The sequence below is a fragment of the Aquila chrysaetos genome, chromosome 2 (genome assembly GCF_900496995.4).
Source record: "Aquila chrysaetos chrysaetos chromosome 2, bAquChr1.4, whole genome shotgun sequence".
Classification (NCBI taxonomy): domain Eukaryota; kingdom Metazoa; phylum Chordata; class Aves; order Accipitriformes; family Accipitridae; genus Aquila; species Aquila chrysaetos.
Window position 1 is genome coordinate 42,803,022 of NC_044005.1, and position 17,189 is coordinate 42,820,210.

The 17,189-nt window shown below is 44.8% G+C and overlaps 1 protein-coding gene across 8 annotated transcripts in view; it reads right to left on the bottom strand.

The window, feature by feature from the left end:
• MAPKBP1 (mitogen-activated protein kinase binding protein 1) overlaps positions 1 to 17,189 on the bottom strand; it is a 107,935-nt gene that overhangs the window by 71,935 nt on the left and 18,811 nt on the right. For 7 of the 8 annotated variants that reach the window (XM_030038191.2, XM_041118294.1, XM_030038234.1 and 4 more), the window contains one exon: positions 5,154 to 5,245. The exons of the other annotated variant lie outside the window; for it this stretch is intronic. In XM_030038191.2, the coding sequence (XP_029894051.1) occupies positions 5,154 to 5,245 (92 nt within the window). The remainder of the gene's footprint in view (positions 1 to 5,153; positions 5,246 to 17,189) is intronic. 8 annotated transcript variants of the gene reach the window in all.

Below are 17,189 nucleotides of genomic sequence, written 5' to 3' on the forward strand. Positions count from 1 at the left end.
TAAGGTAAAGGGAAATTGTTCTAAGCTGATAATTTATTATGTTGTCCAGTCATCTATCTATATAATGATGGAAAATAATGAATAAAACTTTCCAAGAGACTCCACATGTGGATGGGCAGGAAACCACTTAGCCTTACAGCCTATCTACTAGAAATGGAAAGAAGTATTTGGGAGCAAATCAACAACCACTTCTGGAAAAGAAAAATCCTCACTCTTTCAGCTTCCAGTGGGATTTACCACTCAGTTATGTGAGACGGCTCCACACGTGCTGAGCAGACTCCTGGCTGGATTAAAACCGATTCACTCATTTCCCGCTGTGCTCCTCCCCTTCCTCCCTTTGCTGGTCACTGCCCTGTCAGTGCAGGACCTCACACTGGATCCGTGGACAGGGAGCCAGGAGGGGCATGAATCAGAAGGGCTGACAGAGTTAAGAGGCTTCCACTCAATACTGCAAACCAGCCAAGGACAAGGGGTGGAACAGAGGGAGACAGTGAAACAAGAAGAGGCGACCATGGCTCGATTCTGCTGCAGTGCAGGTTGGCACACAAGAGGCTGCTGCACTTATGTCCAATATGCACGGCACAGTAGCAGTAAAATAAAATTTGACCCAGACAGCTGTGCAGTTTTCTGATTTTGAACACATCATACCATTATTCACTTCTGAGTATTAGTTGTCCTACCTCAAAAAAAACCTCGAGGTGATAAAGCTGAAGCAAGAACATGTCTAGGTCTTCAAGAAGATCTTGCGGCAAAAAGCAGCAGGAGAAAAGACTTAATATCTTCATCTTAACTTTGATCGTATAACTCCTTCTGTTACTGTCCCTCCCTTCCTATCTACAAACAAGGGTGATTCATTCTGAAATGGTACAGAATATGGGGGCATCCAAATCATTTGTTCAGCAGATGTACTGCACACACACAGAGCTAGCCAGGGGGCTGTGTCTGTGCTGGCTACATTAATTTCTGGGAGAAACCCAAAGAAACTCATTTCACTATGTCTCAGAGAAGATTCACTATATTAAACCCATGTCTGCCTTCAGCAGGAGTTGCAATATGTAAAGAGCTATGCTAGAGAGCTGAAGATGGGGGAAGAATATGCAAGCTGAGGCCGATCAACTCATTACATATGCTATATATCAAATACCAATTTCCCCAGCAAGGGACACTAATGTGAAAAAACCCTTCCTTCTATCAGAATGGCTGGGAATTGATGAGCAGAGCTAGAGAGAGGCTTAAGGTGACCAGAACATAAGAGAATAGCATTTAAAAGACATCACACACTGAACAGCCCAAAGCCCTACTTTCTGGCTCCTATGGAGGAAAAAGCACAGGCTGCTCCCCCAAGCAGGCATGTGCCTCACATGAAGACAAGGTTCCCAACCAGCTATCATGACCAACTGAGAGCCAAGGAAGGAAGAATGAAGAGGAGGAAAATAAATCAGTCAGTCATAACAACCTACAAGGCTTAAAAAACAACAGCAAACACAACCCCAAAACCAGATAAGCTGACTCAAGCTATCTGAGCAGCTGGTCTAGAATTTAAAATCGATAGACATTTCCCCCCCTTTTTTTATTTTTCCTTTTTTAATGCGAGTCATCCTCAGAGGATTTTCTTAGCTTTGTTTCCCTTCTTGTTTCTAGGAAACAGAACCTCAACTAGCTACTGAAAAAAAAAAAAAAAAAAGAGAGAACAAACCACAATGAGAGAAGAGCAGGGAAAAAACAAAGGGGGGGAAAAAAAAAAAACTGAAAGAAAAGGAGGACAGAGCACCAGTCCTGCCACAAGAAGTAAAAAATTCAGTACATTTCTGATTCCCCCCCACTCCTCACACAAGACCAACTTTGTTACTCACTGCATAACCCTAACAGCAACTTTGGGTTTATTTCACTTGCCAGCATAAGAGCAGGCAAGTGCAGGCTTCAGTTGTAAGACCTTCAGAGAGGATGTAATTTTCTCTCCTATGTTGTCTTATCTCCCAAGACAACACCCTTATAAGAAAGTAGTGGCCTAGAATATCTGCAGCACTCAGTGCCTTTAGCCTTTATGGCAGCACATGAAGAAAAAGTCTCCTATAACACAAGCATCCCACCAAAACAATACCAGGGTCAGCACAGCTGCTATCACACACTGCCAGAGCGAAAGCCTCATTAGGATCAAAGAAGAGAAAGGATAAAAGGTTCAAAAGCCAGTGAGAAGGAAGGAAAATAATAATGTAACCCTTAGCTCTTTGGCACCACTGTGGAGTTGGAATGAACTTGGGTTGCATTGGGAACTGCTTCTTTCAGGAGATTCAGAAACTTCTCAGGAGATCCAGAAACTCCAGGAAAGAGAAAATACAGAAAAGCAATCTTTTTTGGTTTTTTTTAAAAGTTACTTTAGGCAAACCAGAGACCAGAGTTAAGATTCTGCTCAAAGAATGCCAAAGCTTCTCATGCACAAGTTCTCATTCACATACGCATTCATATGCCTGGTGTGGATGAAGTCAGGGTGCCTGGGGCAACTGTTTTGATCTTAACCAAATGAATCTAGGTATGTTGAAAGTGTTCTTAGGAAAATATAGAGTTGTTACACAAATTCAGCTTTTAGGGGTAGGACAGACTGGAGGAGCAAAGCATCTGCACGTCAGGATTGCAAAACCTCAGTAGATGAGCCGAGGGCTGAGGAAATCACTGGGGTACCTGGAGCACACCTGAAGATGTCCAAGTTGCATGGACAGGTCATGAAGCAACTGTGCATGAGCCATACCCAGTCTGCTACATCAGCCTCATGTAAGAAGCTTGGGTGTCCAGTATATTCAAATAGAAACAAAAATAAACAAAATAACATCAATGTACCAGAAATGCCAGGATTCTTGCAAATCAAGAGAAATTCACTGGAAATGAGAATGGAGGAAAAAAACCAAACAAAACCCAACAACAACAAACTGAACTTGCACCAACTTAGTAAGGTCTGTACCAGTACCCCTCTCATGTTTTGACTCCTTAACTAACATTAGTTTTGTTAGAGATTGTCTTGACTACAGCAAATCACAACAGCATCATGAAACAGGCCAGCTGTGGCACAAAAGCAGCAAGCCATTAAACTGTTACAACACACACCTGGTATATTCCATAGGTTTCCTGTCCAGGCCACAAGATGCTACCACCAACAAGTAAGAACAGGAACTCCCCTGTAAAGCCCTAAGGAACCACATAACCTTTTAATTACCCAAAAGAATCCCCAGGTGTCCTCATACTTGATTAAATCAATGTTAGGCATGCACAAGCTCATCAGAGGACTTCGCTAGTAACAAAACTAATCTATCTTTAGCTATGCAAGATCCCAAAATGTCTGTTTACTACACTTGTTTTCTTCTCTCTCTCCTTGCCCTCTTCAAGTGTGAACATATTCAGTGTCAGAAAAGATGCAGAGGAAGAGGCAACACACACTGGAATATATTTGCCTGGCTCCAGAGAGTTCAAGCATAACGGATGCTGTCAAGTGCAGATGTGGATCTCAAATTGCCTGCAGTTTAACAGACTGCCCACTGACAGAAAAAAAGAGGCAATGGGCAGAAATTAAAACACAGGAAATTCCATTTGAACACAAACAAAAAAGAAAAGAAAAAAACCAAACACTCCACTTTTTTTTTTTTTTTTTTTTTTTTTTTTGTTACTGTGAGAGTAGTCAAACACTGGAACATGCTGCCCAGAAAGGTTGTGGAGTCTCCATCTTTGGAGATATTCAAAAGCTGCCTGGCCATGGTCCTGGGCAACCTGCTCTAGGTGACCTTGCTTGAGCATGGGGGTTGGTCTAGGTGATCTCAAGAGGTTCCTCCCAACCACAACGATTCTGTGATTCTGTGAACTAGGATATCACCAGGATGGGCAAAAATTTCTAGCCAGTTTTACTGACCCCATCTCTCATTTTGGCCACAAACACAGAATTGTTAAGTGTTGCCAGCCTGTTTCTTGTACACTTGCAAATGTCACCTACAATTGTTGTGAAAGTTCCCTTCTTCTAATTCCAGCTTTCATGTCTTAAGAGATGTCCTTCAAGTCTTGGAGATACTGCCCTTCCTCTTCTCCTTTAGCTTGCTGACCAGCAGAATAAACTAGGTCAGAGGAAGAGCCAACCTCATATGGACTTCTGCAACCCAGCCACTTGGAGTATCCCCACGTAGTGCTCATCAGGCAGTGAAGGCTTTTCCTGAAGAGTCACTCTTCTGTCTTCCCAATCTATTCCCACTACAGTATCATCTTTTCATCTAAGTCATACATATATCCCATCTCAACCGCCACGCTTCCACTGGCAGGGTATAATGTTTTTCCTCCCCAGCTTTTCAAAATGCCATCTGTTATGAGACCTCTACCTGCCTCTTTCACAGTCCCTTCAAAAATTTTCAGGGGCTTCATTCTTTCAGACAAGTCCCATCCCACAGATCAGCAACAATGACATGCTCTGCTCCTCCACGGACACGTGCCTTTGGGTGAGCTCTACCTTCAGCAAGATCAGGATCTGGGCCCAGATGTCTATGATTTTGCTAAACATGCAACTCACAAAGCCACCTCTCCAGCCCTCAGCTATCTCCCTCTAGGTAACTCTTTTCCTGTCCATCAGTCTCCTTCTGGATATCTCTATTTGGACTTAGACTGCAGTTGATAGAGGTGTTGCACTCCAGAGAATCCACATGCAAGGGGCTGTCAGCCTGAAATCTTTCTCTGCATTTGGATGAGGAACACGGTAAGTCATAAACTGCAGGGCATATACAAGAAGGCTTTTATCAATTCATTGTCAATTCAGGCTTTTGTCAATTCATCACCTGTTCCATTAAGTACTTGCTGGCTTGAGCATCGCATGGAGTTACGTGCAAGTTCACCACACTACAGAGCATAGTTAAAAAAGCCCACAATTTAACACCCAGCTTAGAGAAAGAAGAGGAAGAGGGGTTCTATTAAAAGGGATCCCTTTGAAACTGGACAGGTAAAATGCAACCCCTCTCCCTTGCCAGTTACACTAACAGTGCTGAGTCTCATCATTCTCTGGTGTTAAAAGACTAAAGAACGGTAAATAGCCTCCCTATAGAAGACCATAGCAGAAACACCCTGAATCTTTATGCTGATACATCAGTCCTGGTTTATCTTAGCTTTGAAGAATGTGGTTAGTGACTCACCCTGCCGGATAAGCAACGAGGCCAGTTCTGGGGTCGCAGGCTAATCCTCTGCCTCCCGACACAGTTATCCCCAACACCTTCTCCAAAGTCACCTAGTGCATGTGAAAAACAAAACAAGAAGTAATATGAAATAAGAGTGCAGTTCAAATGGACCCATACACAGATGCTGATCGTCTGGTTCACACTGGGCACTGAGAAGAATCACCTTAAAATGTGATCCCAAATCACAAAACCTTAAAATTCACTGACAAGCAGCCAGGTACAGAAGCAACCCTACTCAGTTTTCAACATAAGACAGTAAAATACTGCTGGGGTACAGAGGAGTTATCAATCCACTGATTACTCCGTCTATGCCAGAGCATTGCAAAGCATTGCAAAGACAGAGGATTGCAAGCAGCAGATAGTATTGGTGAGAAGCTGGAATGCACATTCACTGCCCAGCAATTCCCATCCTCCCAGCAAGAGCAGCAAACCAGTTTCTTCAGAGCTCTTTCCCAAAAATTGTTTCCAGGTTGACCCGTTCTCTTTATTTCCTCCATCCAGTGGCAGGTGGTTCAGCCTGGTCCCAGCCCTGCATTTCTAGGAACTGAATACTCATTTTTTCCCACATTGCTTCAATTGGAAATCACATCCAGTGGACCAGGGCATCCCTCCCCAGGAATCTCAAAAGACAGAACAGCTTACATGACTGGGTTCACAAGCCCGCATACCAACGACCCATGCAAGAGACCATAATCCAAAATGCTTGCTTTGTCCCCTGAGCAAATCTCCCTCAACTATTTTTAGGAAAATAAAAGAAACGCAGCTGGGAAGAGCTACTTGGAAGGTACAAAGATTCATAGCCATGCCTCTGTGGCGAGAAGCCAGGAAAAGCAAAAACAAAAGGGGAAGGGAAGGGGACAGACAGACACAACACAATATTTTGGGGAGCACTCCCTGGCAGAGAAAGCATCAGAATTTAGCAATTACCGCAAAGCAAAAGGTTGCAGTGGGATTACACTGCACAAAATTTGGTCTGTGGCATGAAAGGACTCAACCTCTGAGCACAAACCAGTTCTCAGCCCTGGGGTTGTTTTGACCGACACAAAATTATTCTCTTTCCTTTACATTTGCACAGCTTGATTTTATTTATTATATATTTGATGCGTACATTCCTCCTCAGCCATGCTGTCCCTGCCAAACTCATGGATTTTAATGGGTCGCGGTCTTCTGTTTTTAATTATCATCATCTAAGTTGTATCTGGTTAATGCCTTAAGGGCATGGACGTGGCATAAGAAGTTACTATTGTAATAATTACTACTACCTTTAATAGCTGCCCTGAAGACGAACATCTTGTATTTATACCAACATGGTGCACAAAAGGCAGGGGCAGGGCAGGTTCCCCACGCCACCCTGACCACACAGCTTACCAGACCTGAGGAGTTCAGCTATAGGGTGAAGAAACAAGGTGTCACTGAGCTCATGGCCCAGGTTACTAGAGACAGTGACAGAAGTAACCCCACACAGAGAACCACCTTGCTTCAACAGGTAAAGCAGGGCTGAGGTGCCACCACTTAAAGTGAGCCATCCATGCTTTAGTTAGTTCAAATTTGGCCTGCCTTCAAACCAGTGACATGGAACGTGGAAGATTTCATATCCCAGTCCCTGGAACAACTTCGTCTTTTTTTCCCTTTTAGTAATAATATACCCCAGATACTTTGAGACAGTATGAGAGGACACCAAATTGTCCCCTTCCCTAGCAAAATTAGTATCTCTGGCAACATGGCTTTTACAAAAATCCACTGGATTTTTGTTTAGTATAAGAACGTACAATTAAAAATCCATTTACAAATCCACCAGTAACAAAAGGAAATAGTTTTGTTCCAACATTAGGCTGGAACAAAAGTGTTGGGGGGGGGGGGGGGGAGGAGTGAGGGAGGCTAGGAGGATATCCACTCTTCCAGGCTCAATGACAATACTTCAGAACACATTTATTTTTAAAGCAGCCTCACAAATGCACAGAAAGAAGAACTCAATGCTTCTACTGCTGACATTCTAGCTCATATCAGCAGTTCCCAACCCATCAAACTAAGAGAGGTTTAAATTCCTATAGAAACTGCATTCTTGACAGTGAAGGAGGAAGTGGAAGAAACATGTGCCATTCAAGTGCTCCAATCTAGATAAGGCACCAATTACTTGATGTTGTCAGCAAACATCAATTTAGCAACGCTGTGCTTATGGTGCTCAGCACAGGCTTTAGCTCAGGCTGGCTGTAATTGCAACTACCCTAAAAGGCACTACTTGACCTTGGCTATGCAGCTATTCAGCAGCAATTCAGCAACCTACTTTCACCAATAGGTAAATTTTTGCTCTGCAAGGATGTATATTGAGCCTCTCAGTGTGCAGTCTTACACCAGAGCTGAGCCGATCTCACAGCTGCCTGCTCTGGAAGGGACAGTTCCTTCCTCATCCCACTCAGCCCAGTGATACCCCCCACCATGTCCCTCACACCAGCACTGGCATGGCAACTGCCTGACCAGCAGGGAAAACCAGCAGAAAAACATGTTGTAGTTTTTCTTCTCTGTTTGCCAGTCTGGGGAAGCCATAGGGAGCTCAAAGCCAGGGAAAAGAGAACTGTCCCCTTTCACTGGCAACTAGATCAATCCAGCTGCACCTCCAAAACCCACCCTGTATTCAGTGTGGAAAAATCTCCCCCCTTCCTAGTCTCTAAGAGGGAGATAAACCGAACAAGAGCACTAACTGACTTACCTTGGCACCCTCACCCCACCAACAGCAAAACGTCACGCTTGCTCCAGCTTCCTCTCTCACTCTAGTGCCTGTGGAGGCCCCGTGCTGCTCTGCCAGTAGACTATTCGTGCAATGCTAGGAGGTGGAAAGTCTACCTTTCTCCTATGGTCTGCACACAGCTTGACACAAAAGGAGTAGCTCAGTCTTTGGGTCCAATTATTCTACTACTGCTGAGCATCTTCTGGCCTCCAACAGATCACTAGTTCCATTAGAAAAAGACAACAACTATCAGGGCCATACCACTGGTATTGATAGACCTAGTGCCATAGAAACAGATACCTGTGTCCAGAGACTCATAACCAACTTTCTGAAAAAGACTCCCCCTCTTTTGCTCCTAGTCTTAGATTTAAAACCTTCCTAATGTAAAGAATCTGAAGGGCAACCCCATGAGCCTACCCAATGGATGCTCTTACAACACCTCCACATGATAATCCTTGAGTATTAAAAACAACTTGCTTCAAAAAGGTTTACGCACAAATTTTGACACTTGCAAGCTCCACTCCCACCACCCTGCCCACAATACACCACAGCTTTATCCCCATGACCAACCTCCAAACTAGGTGACATTAGGGCAAGAGATAGTCAGTCACTTGTCACAAAACTTGACAGAAGAATGAAAAACATTTCAGAGAAAAAACAATAGGCAACAACGTAATATAAACTGGATTCCTCTCAACTTCCCAGCTAAAACAAAGAAATTATAAATATAGTTAATCAGGGCAGAAGTACACCAACTTTAACTTCCTAATCTGGAATTAAGATTTGTCAGCAAAGGGCAAATTTGTTGACATAGGTCTGCCATCACCCCACTTCTGAAGTTATGACTTACAACAAGGTAGGAACCCACTTCCTTATGTGGCAAGAGCATTCTCCCAGTCCTACACAGCCATAACCACTGCCATGTCTCCCAGGTGGTGCTTCAGCACATCTGAATCAGAAACAAATTCCCTGACACACCTTTCCAAATCTGATCTGAGCTAACCACTGGACCTGGAGAGTCCCCCTCCAGACCTGAGGCACCATGTTTGTTACCAATGGCTCCCATGTTGGTCCAATTTGCTTCCCACAGTCGTCAGACATGTCGCTGCTTGCTCAGGCCTTCACATGCAATCAATGGGCCACCTCACCACCCTCATCCAAGCCTGGGAACAACTGCAAGATTAAACCTGTCATTTTGTGCGCCTAAATTAGAGGCGCAGAGAGGAAGCCGGCTATGCACATTTGTTACTTCATCTTGAGGCTTCTATTAATAGTATTTGGCACTTTCAGCCAAGGTTCTCTACGTGATTTGCGAGTGTTATCGAATCAATCCACACGCAACGTGCTTCTGCAGCTCACTTTGCGTTGCCACTATGTTAACTGTAACCACCCCATCTCCATTCTTTTAAGGTCAACTTTTTTCAAATTTGGAGGCTCAATACACACTCTTAGGCACCAAAAACAGAATCAGCTGTGCAGCTAACACCTGTCTTGCAAAACCTGATATTCACCCGTTTTACAGGCTTAAATCTAAATCTGGCTGCTCAGAGTTGCACAAACATGTAAAGAAATTTTAGTGCCTAAGCAGATCACTTACCCTGCTCCTTCCACATCAGATCCCAAGATCATCAGATAGTTCCCACACCTGGTAGGACAAGACCAGCAGAGTCCTGAATTGCAGGACTTGAGGTACTGACAGGTATTCATGGCAGCCAGGCCTTCCCAGGGAGAGGGGCCTTGCCGCAGCCCAGTCCGCCTGGAAGTCAATGGGCACATCTGAGAGCAGCCCTTGCTTCTCTCGGGCACGGTTCCACGCAGCACGAGGGGAAAGCCCACGCTTGCACGACAAAGCCATGCCACCTCTGCCTCTACTACTGAGGTGCGGATAATCCTTTCGGGAAGGCTGGTCTAAACAGCCCCTGCCATCCTTGTCTGTATTTTCAGGAAACAAGATGCACGACTAGCTGCTCCCAGCTCTCAGAGAGTGAGTTTCGTACTTGCGTGAGCTCTTTCTGTTGTTTTGAGGAAGATACCACGAGCAATTGTTTCTACATGCTAAAAGGACAACACAGAGATCCTTGAAGGATCAGCCCAACTTCAACCCCCTGCAAACACTTTCCTCCTTCCCATCGTTTGCATCCCTTTGGGACCATCTACACTACAAAGCCACACAGGAGGTACAGGAGGCACTGTGGCCTGCACATCTAGGTAGCATGCTGCTAGCAAGCAGTAGTAAGCACAGCCAGCACAGTAATAATTTCCACCAAAATGGGTGCCAAAAGGGACAACCTAGTCCCAGTGACAGTCCTGCCTGACCTGAGCTCACAGGTGCTCTCCCTACAGCTGTGCTGTTTTACTACTGAGCCACCGCTGCTGGGTAGGAGCTCCTGTGTCTATGCCTGCTTGCCCACCAGCAGACTTCTGCAGTCTGGCTTCATCTTAAAGAACAAGAGGAAAAGATAATTTCAGGAGAAAGCCATTTTTAATACCAGGCATCCCTCTAAGAGTTGCAACTGTAGGCTGAATGATGCTGCTACTCACCCCATCATCCTCCCCAGGCCAGCAAAAGACTAAGTAGGTGTTCAGTAGTATTTCAGCCCCTCTTCCCCATACTCATATACTCAAGAAATTAAAGTTTTCTGACTTGATCACCTCACTTCCTGCCTTCTAATACTATCCACGTTCTCTTCTGGGCCCAAAACCTCATCATTCTCTAAAAACACAATTTATTTAAGCATGGAAATAAAGCAGCAAAGCATTTGAGAGGACACGTGCAACTCTCCAGTGCTCAGAAGGACCACTGATGGAAGAAAACTGGTGTTACTGTAGAGGGCTGCCCATCTGTCCCAGTACCTACAGCATTAGGCAGGAGACTACAGCCTGGGAAAACCATGACCAGCAAGCAGATGTGTCTGTTCCAGACTTCATGAGATTGGCCATCTTGGATCAGACACTGGTATCTAGCCCTCATTCCTGTTTCCCTTTGCAGCCATAAGTGAAGGAGAAAAGTCAGGAAAAACAGTATCATAAACAAATACATGGGTAAAGTTTAAGAGCAGGGAAAGCAAATTTGATTCTCTCAGCTCCTGTCAATCTCCCAGTCTCAAAACAGATATTCACAGTTTTGAATCTATTTCAGTAGAGTTCTCCACCATGAACTTACCCACTATGTCTATAAAAGCTTAGCATTCACAACATCTTTTGGCAAGGAACTCCACCAGTCTGATATATGTTGCAAGAAGGACCATCTTTCATTGCTTGTTTTAAACCTCACTTCTATTAGTTTCATTTGATGTGCCCTAGTTCTCGTACAGGAAGAGAGAGTGAATAGTCAATCCCCACTTACCATCTGTAGGTGGGTCATGATTTTGTAAGGAGCTATGCTATCACCCCAAATAATCTGTGTTCCAAGTACAAGAGTCTTCACTTACTCAGTTTATGGCTCTCCTGAAACTCATTTCATATCTTTGATCAGCTCTGATGCTGTTCTGTGAACCACCTTCCAGGTCCACTATATCCTTCCTGAGATGAAAAGGAAACACCAAGACTACATACAGCTTTCAAGGTGTGGTCACAGCAACTGTTTACAGAGCAGAATAATAGAGTCTTCTGTTTTGTTCTCCGTTCCTTTTTTCCCATTAATAACCTACACTCGATCTGCCTTTTTGACATCTAAGATCAGTTACAGACAGCAGCGAGGAGGTCACCCTGCTCAAAGTCACGGATAAGAACTCCTGCTGCTTTGCACTCAGAAACTTATCTCCCATTCTCTCCTCAGTGCTCCCCTATGCAAAGGGAAATCCTATTATTGAATCAACAGTTCGATTTCAACTTCCCCCTCCCTCTCCATGCCTTTGTGAGCACTTATTCATGAACAAGAGCATCCTCAGAGGGAGTTCTTGCAGCAAAATTATTCCACTCAGTAGAAGAATGGCTACTTCAATAAAAGTCCACACGCAGATAAGTTCTATTTTAAAAGCCTTCCCATGGGCCTGTGTCTAACACAGTTAACGTTTGAATCCATTTAATTAACTAGCAGCATCAAGTCAGCATGAAAAGACAACATCCATCAGAGTTCATCTATCATCCACTGCACAATATGCCTGCCCTCATCCCTCTCCTGCCTGCATGTGGTCATATTAATAATGTATGTGCAAAGGCACATGCTCCTGAGAAAGCAGTGGACACAGAAATCCCAGAGATACATAACCCCTGAGGGTTACTTTGGAAAGCCTCCCCTAGCTTATCAAATAATCAGTTACCATCCTGTCTGAGGAGTGGCTACATAATCATCTGTTCTTTTGCCTTAAAAATAGTGCTTCTACGGCTCGACTTGAGACCCCAATACTCTTCAGTGCCAGCAATACACTGACACAGGGAGCTCCAACATTAGTTGGAGTTTCATAACAGCACTGTGGTTTTCACGTCTCCCTATATTCTGCTCCCAGAGTTTTCAGCACTGCTGCCCACACTCCAACTCTCTCTGTGCTGCAACACAGCAAAGCCCTATCAATGCACTCTGGCATCGAATACGTGAAAATGCATCGTAGCTGTACATTGTCAGCATCAGCATTTAAGAAATAGCTGTCTGCTTCTTACATAAGTGAAATTTGATAGAGAGCACCAAATTTCACAGCTGGCCCTGTTTGTACATCTCTCCTGCTGCCCCTGAGCCCCACTGCAAAAAAAGCACGTTTAACCTCCAGGGACCAGCACACGAGTTGTAGGCTCTAATCCACCATCTGAACATGCTGTCTGATCTCCTGTTACTGCTGCAGAAAAACAAAGGCTTGAAGTTTTACATTTAGCTCTGCTGTGCTTCGTTTGGCACATTAAACACAGAACACTAATTACAGTATACTATTCTACTTAAGGGGCTGTCAAAGCCTTCATTTCAGGGCTTTATAACAAAGCTGTGAAATACTCATTTTGCACTTGAGCTTGACATGCAAAGGTCTGGCTTTGGCCCAGGTTCCTCTGCCCATTTGTTTTTTCAGGAGTTGGGGTTTTTGTTGTTGGTCTGGCAGGGGGAGGGCTGAAGACGGGTGGATGGAATTAACTGCAGGGGATGTTTGACTTAGAAGAGCACACAAACAACAAAACCACTCAGCTCCACAGTTGGTTTCTGTCCCTCACCTACCCAATGCCTCCCCTTGTTTTTGTATGTGCACAAAGAATATGCACTTGTTAAAATTTTTTTTAATAATTTTTTTTAAAAAAGGCTTTTCTATCCTCTCCCTCCTCTCCAGCCCGAGCCTTCTGCACCTCAGCATCCAGTGCCAGCAAAGAGTACTGTCTTGACAAACCTGGAGACTGGAAATATTCCACCTGCAAAAGCAACAGTAGTAAGCCAAGCTCCAACACACGACCAGTTCAGAATCTCTGCCTTGACAGAGCAGTCTCCATGTCTCTCACAGTGTCTCACAAGCCTTGCTCACTGCCATCATTGCAGACTCATACCAATTGCCTAACTGACCCTCTAGGAACTACTCCAAGACCATCAGACTGGTTTGTTTCATGCAATCCACCACCCAGATTTGTTGCAACATTTCAAGGTGTTTCCAGCCAATGCTCAATTTGAAGCAGGATTCATGGGCTGAAAGGCTTCAGAGCTACGTCTGACCACTGAACAAGGCCTCACATTTTAACCAATTTCAAACAAAAAAAACCCCAAACACCTGACCGGAACATCATCATCTGCAACAAGCAGTTGCCAATTCTAGGCAATTTGATTTTAAGATAACCACTTTAAGAACATCAGGGAACAATCTCCCACAACACAAATTATGAATGACGCACCTTGGCATAAGAGTGGCAAGGGTAGAAACAGACTTGCCCAAAGGTTTTGAATCACTGAGTTATGGGAAGCATTACATTATGTTTGTAAACCTGCAAAAAGGCAGAGGTGGGATTGGGGGGGGGTGTTCTGATGGAAATGCTGAGCCTCAGCTCTAATGGCTCTGCCAGGTGTCACTACAATGGTTGCACAGGGGTGTGCACACATCCATTAAAAATTATCCAGGCAGTTGAGAGAACAAGGAACAAAACAGGGATGGAGGTGGAAGAAAGGGAACATGAGCAACCCAAGGTCCCTGCAGGCTGTCTTTCCACACGTGCCTGCACACTGCATGCGTGCGTTTGTCCATCTCTCCACACAGCCTCTCTTGCCTGCTCTCCCCTCCTGGCCTCCCCACCATGCTAGCTGCTTTCAGTCCGATTCCAGCTGTCAGGACTGCATTCCTGACCCATCAGCCCCAGCTGTCAAGGGCTACGTGCTGAATCTGCACTCTGCCGCCTTCTTCATGCACCTGGAGTAAGGCAGTCCCAGGGAGGCCATAAATATCATTGCATAGCCCCAGGGAAGTGGGTGGGAGGCTATTAAAAGCACCTCTACCAGGAACCATAGTGAGGGAACTCAGAACTGACAGCAGCACACATCTGCAAGTGTCCCTGTGGCCTGCAAAAGAGGATATATAGAGGGTTAATTTCCTACCAGCTTCTGCAGCATGACCTAGCCATCATTAAATAATTACCTTCTGTTTCTTCACTTAACACCAATTTTCTCTTCCCCACCCCCACACCAAGGTCCAATTTCTTCTAAAATGCTGCAGGGGTGAGGAGAGGCACATGTAACATTATCAACCCTTGCTAGAGACATGGCAAGCAGCAACTTCTCCCATTCAGTCATCATTCTCACCGTAAAAGCAGCCCCAACTCAGATTTTCATGAGATTTCACAAAACTTTCAGAATATCTGAGCTTCAGAGATACAAATGTGGTGAAGGGACAAGGGGTGGAGTGTGTGTAAATTGTCCACCTTTGTCAGTGTTGTGATAATGCTATTTTGACTTTGGTGTGGGGAATTCTTTTTGTTGATGTAAGCGACGTTTGTGAAGATTGTGCGGTGAATGTATATTTTTAAAAAAGAAAAAGTGACATCAAACAGGCTACAGGTTTGCTGGCACATAAAGAGTCAATCCTGATTTATTCCAGACTAAGCATCTGCACATGGAGTCAATCTGACCAGCTCCACAGGCAGGCGAGCCCTACAGGACACAGCAGAGAGACACATCCTGTGGGGGCAGGCATCAAAGAAGCCATTCCTTGAGCTCTCAGTACCTGGAATTGTGCAGGATCACTTTTTTACAAGGAACAGATTTTTCCAGTTTGCAGATGTGCATCACTTTTTCACAAGGAAGGAGAGCAGGCAAGAAAGCAGACTTTATGTTGGGGGTGCTTTTGCCCTCCCACATAGGCAATTTGTAGAAAAAGAAACCAATTCACCTTCCCCTGCCTGGAAAACTATCTGTAAGAGGATTAGGTACAAGTGAGGACTTGCAATGCTCCCCCATCTATCTGTCCCAACAGTGGAGATCAAAGGAAGCAACTTTTGACTTTCTGTCAGTGTTATATATTGGTCTCCTCCAAATCCATGCACAGGGCCTGAATATAGGCAAAGAAAGCGCTTCAGGGAGTAGAAGTAAAAAAAAAAAAAGTAAATACAGCTCCCTTGGGCAGCGTTTCAGTTACTCATATAAGGGTTTGAAATCAAGCAGGAACAAACGGTTCTCTCGGCGTAAGGGTCACTGTTTATCATCATTAATCATCACTTCCTAGATAGGAAAGGCTCCTTCCCCTCTGTTTCGCCCAGGCTTTAGCACTCATGAGCAGCAAGTGACAAGAATAAGGAAAAGAGACAAACAGGGATGTAGGCATGGGCTGGCAAGGCTGCTCCCTCTGTGACTCTGTCAAAGTCCCTCCCCACGGCCCCGGCCCCACGCTGGGCTTGCTCCTAAATACAAACAGCTGACGGTTAAAAGTCCACAGCTTCACGTCAGAGATGGGCATCCACTCCAAGGAAACCATGGCAGCTCCGCATAACTCCTGACTCCGGAGAAGTCAAACACATGGGCCATAACACGGCATTTCTAATACCGATACCGCCGTGGTGAGGAGCTCCATCCTAAATCACCTCCTGCTGAACTCTATAAACAACGCGTACATTCAAACTAAACTTGGACACAGGGAAGACAGACTGCAAGAGAGGGCACAGAAAGCCTTCCCCACAGCTAACCCTGCCAAGGGGAACCAGAGAAGGAAAGCCACATCCCAGTGCTTCAAGAAAAGCACCATGTTACAATTCCCTTCCCCTTCATTTCTTCTCACTGGGGCTTACTTTTGGTATAAACGGATCAGTGCGCTGTTTGACAAGGCTTGGAGGGGGAACTTGGTGGTCGATCTTGAGTCCAAGAGTAGAAACGCACAAGCTAGAGCAGTGCAGGATGAAGAAAAGCCTTTTAATCAGCATGCCTGAGGTGACACTCATAATTCATTTGTGATTTCTTTATTCACGCATAACACCCCATGCCAAATCAATCTATTTTCATCCTTCACCACCACCACATTTGCACAGCAGTTCCATCCTAAAAGTCATCGACTGCCACTTCTAAATTGTGTCTCTAGATCTTGTCCCTACCCACCCAGTCCTCACTGCCATGAAGGCAACCACACAGGTTTTTTGGAGAAGGGGACAGCTGTGAGTAGTGTATTTAAGTCCCCAGGAAAGATTTAAAGAGACTCGCTGTATGTAAAAGTCTTGCCTTTTTATGCCCAGATTCTTTACACAGAGCAAGTATCTGTCTCCTCCACAGGAGTTCAGAAAGCTCACCTCTCCCAGTGCCTGAAGGCTCCTGCCTGTAACACCTGAACCACTCCAGGACTAGAACCTTGTCCTCCCACGCACGCATCTCCCTAGGACTGCAGTGATGCTATGTGGGAAAGTACATACTTGCATCCTTAGGGGATTAGAAAATGGTTTTGTTGTAAGCCGATTTAAATTATATTAAAAAAAACACTTATCAGCAATTTAAAAGATGCTAAGATTGGAATAAATACACCAGGAGGGACAGAGTGAGTACACAGCATTTATCACACAGACAACATCCCTACGGAAGGAGGCAGGTGGTAACAAGATTAGTATTCAATCTTTCCCTAAACATTTTCTGGGCTATTTAGTATTTGTTTCACAGTACTTGCAAGAAGTCCCAACAAACATGAAGGCCTCCTCTGCTTACAGCAGGTAGCAACATGTACTCTCACACAGCTTGCAATCTATAACCAGATACAAGAGGACTAGGTGGCAAAAAAACAGAAACACTGAAGTAAAATGTCTTGATCGTGGTCGTGCAACAAATTAGCAGCAGAGCTAGGAATAACCTCACCTCCCTCCCAAATTCTAGCAGCTATCTACTGCATGGACCATGCTGCACC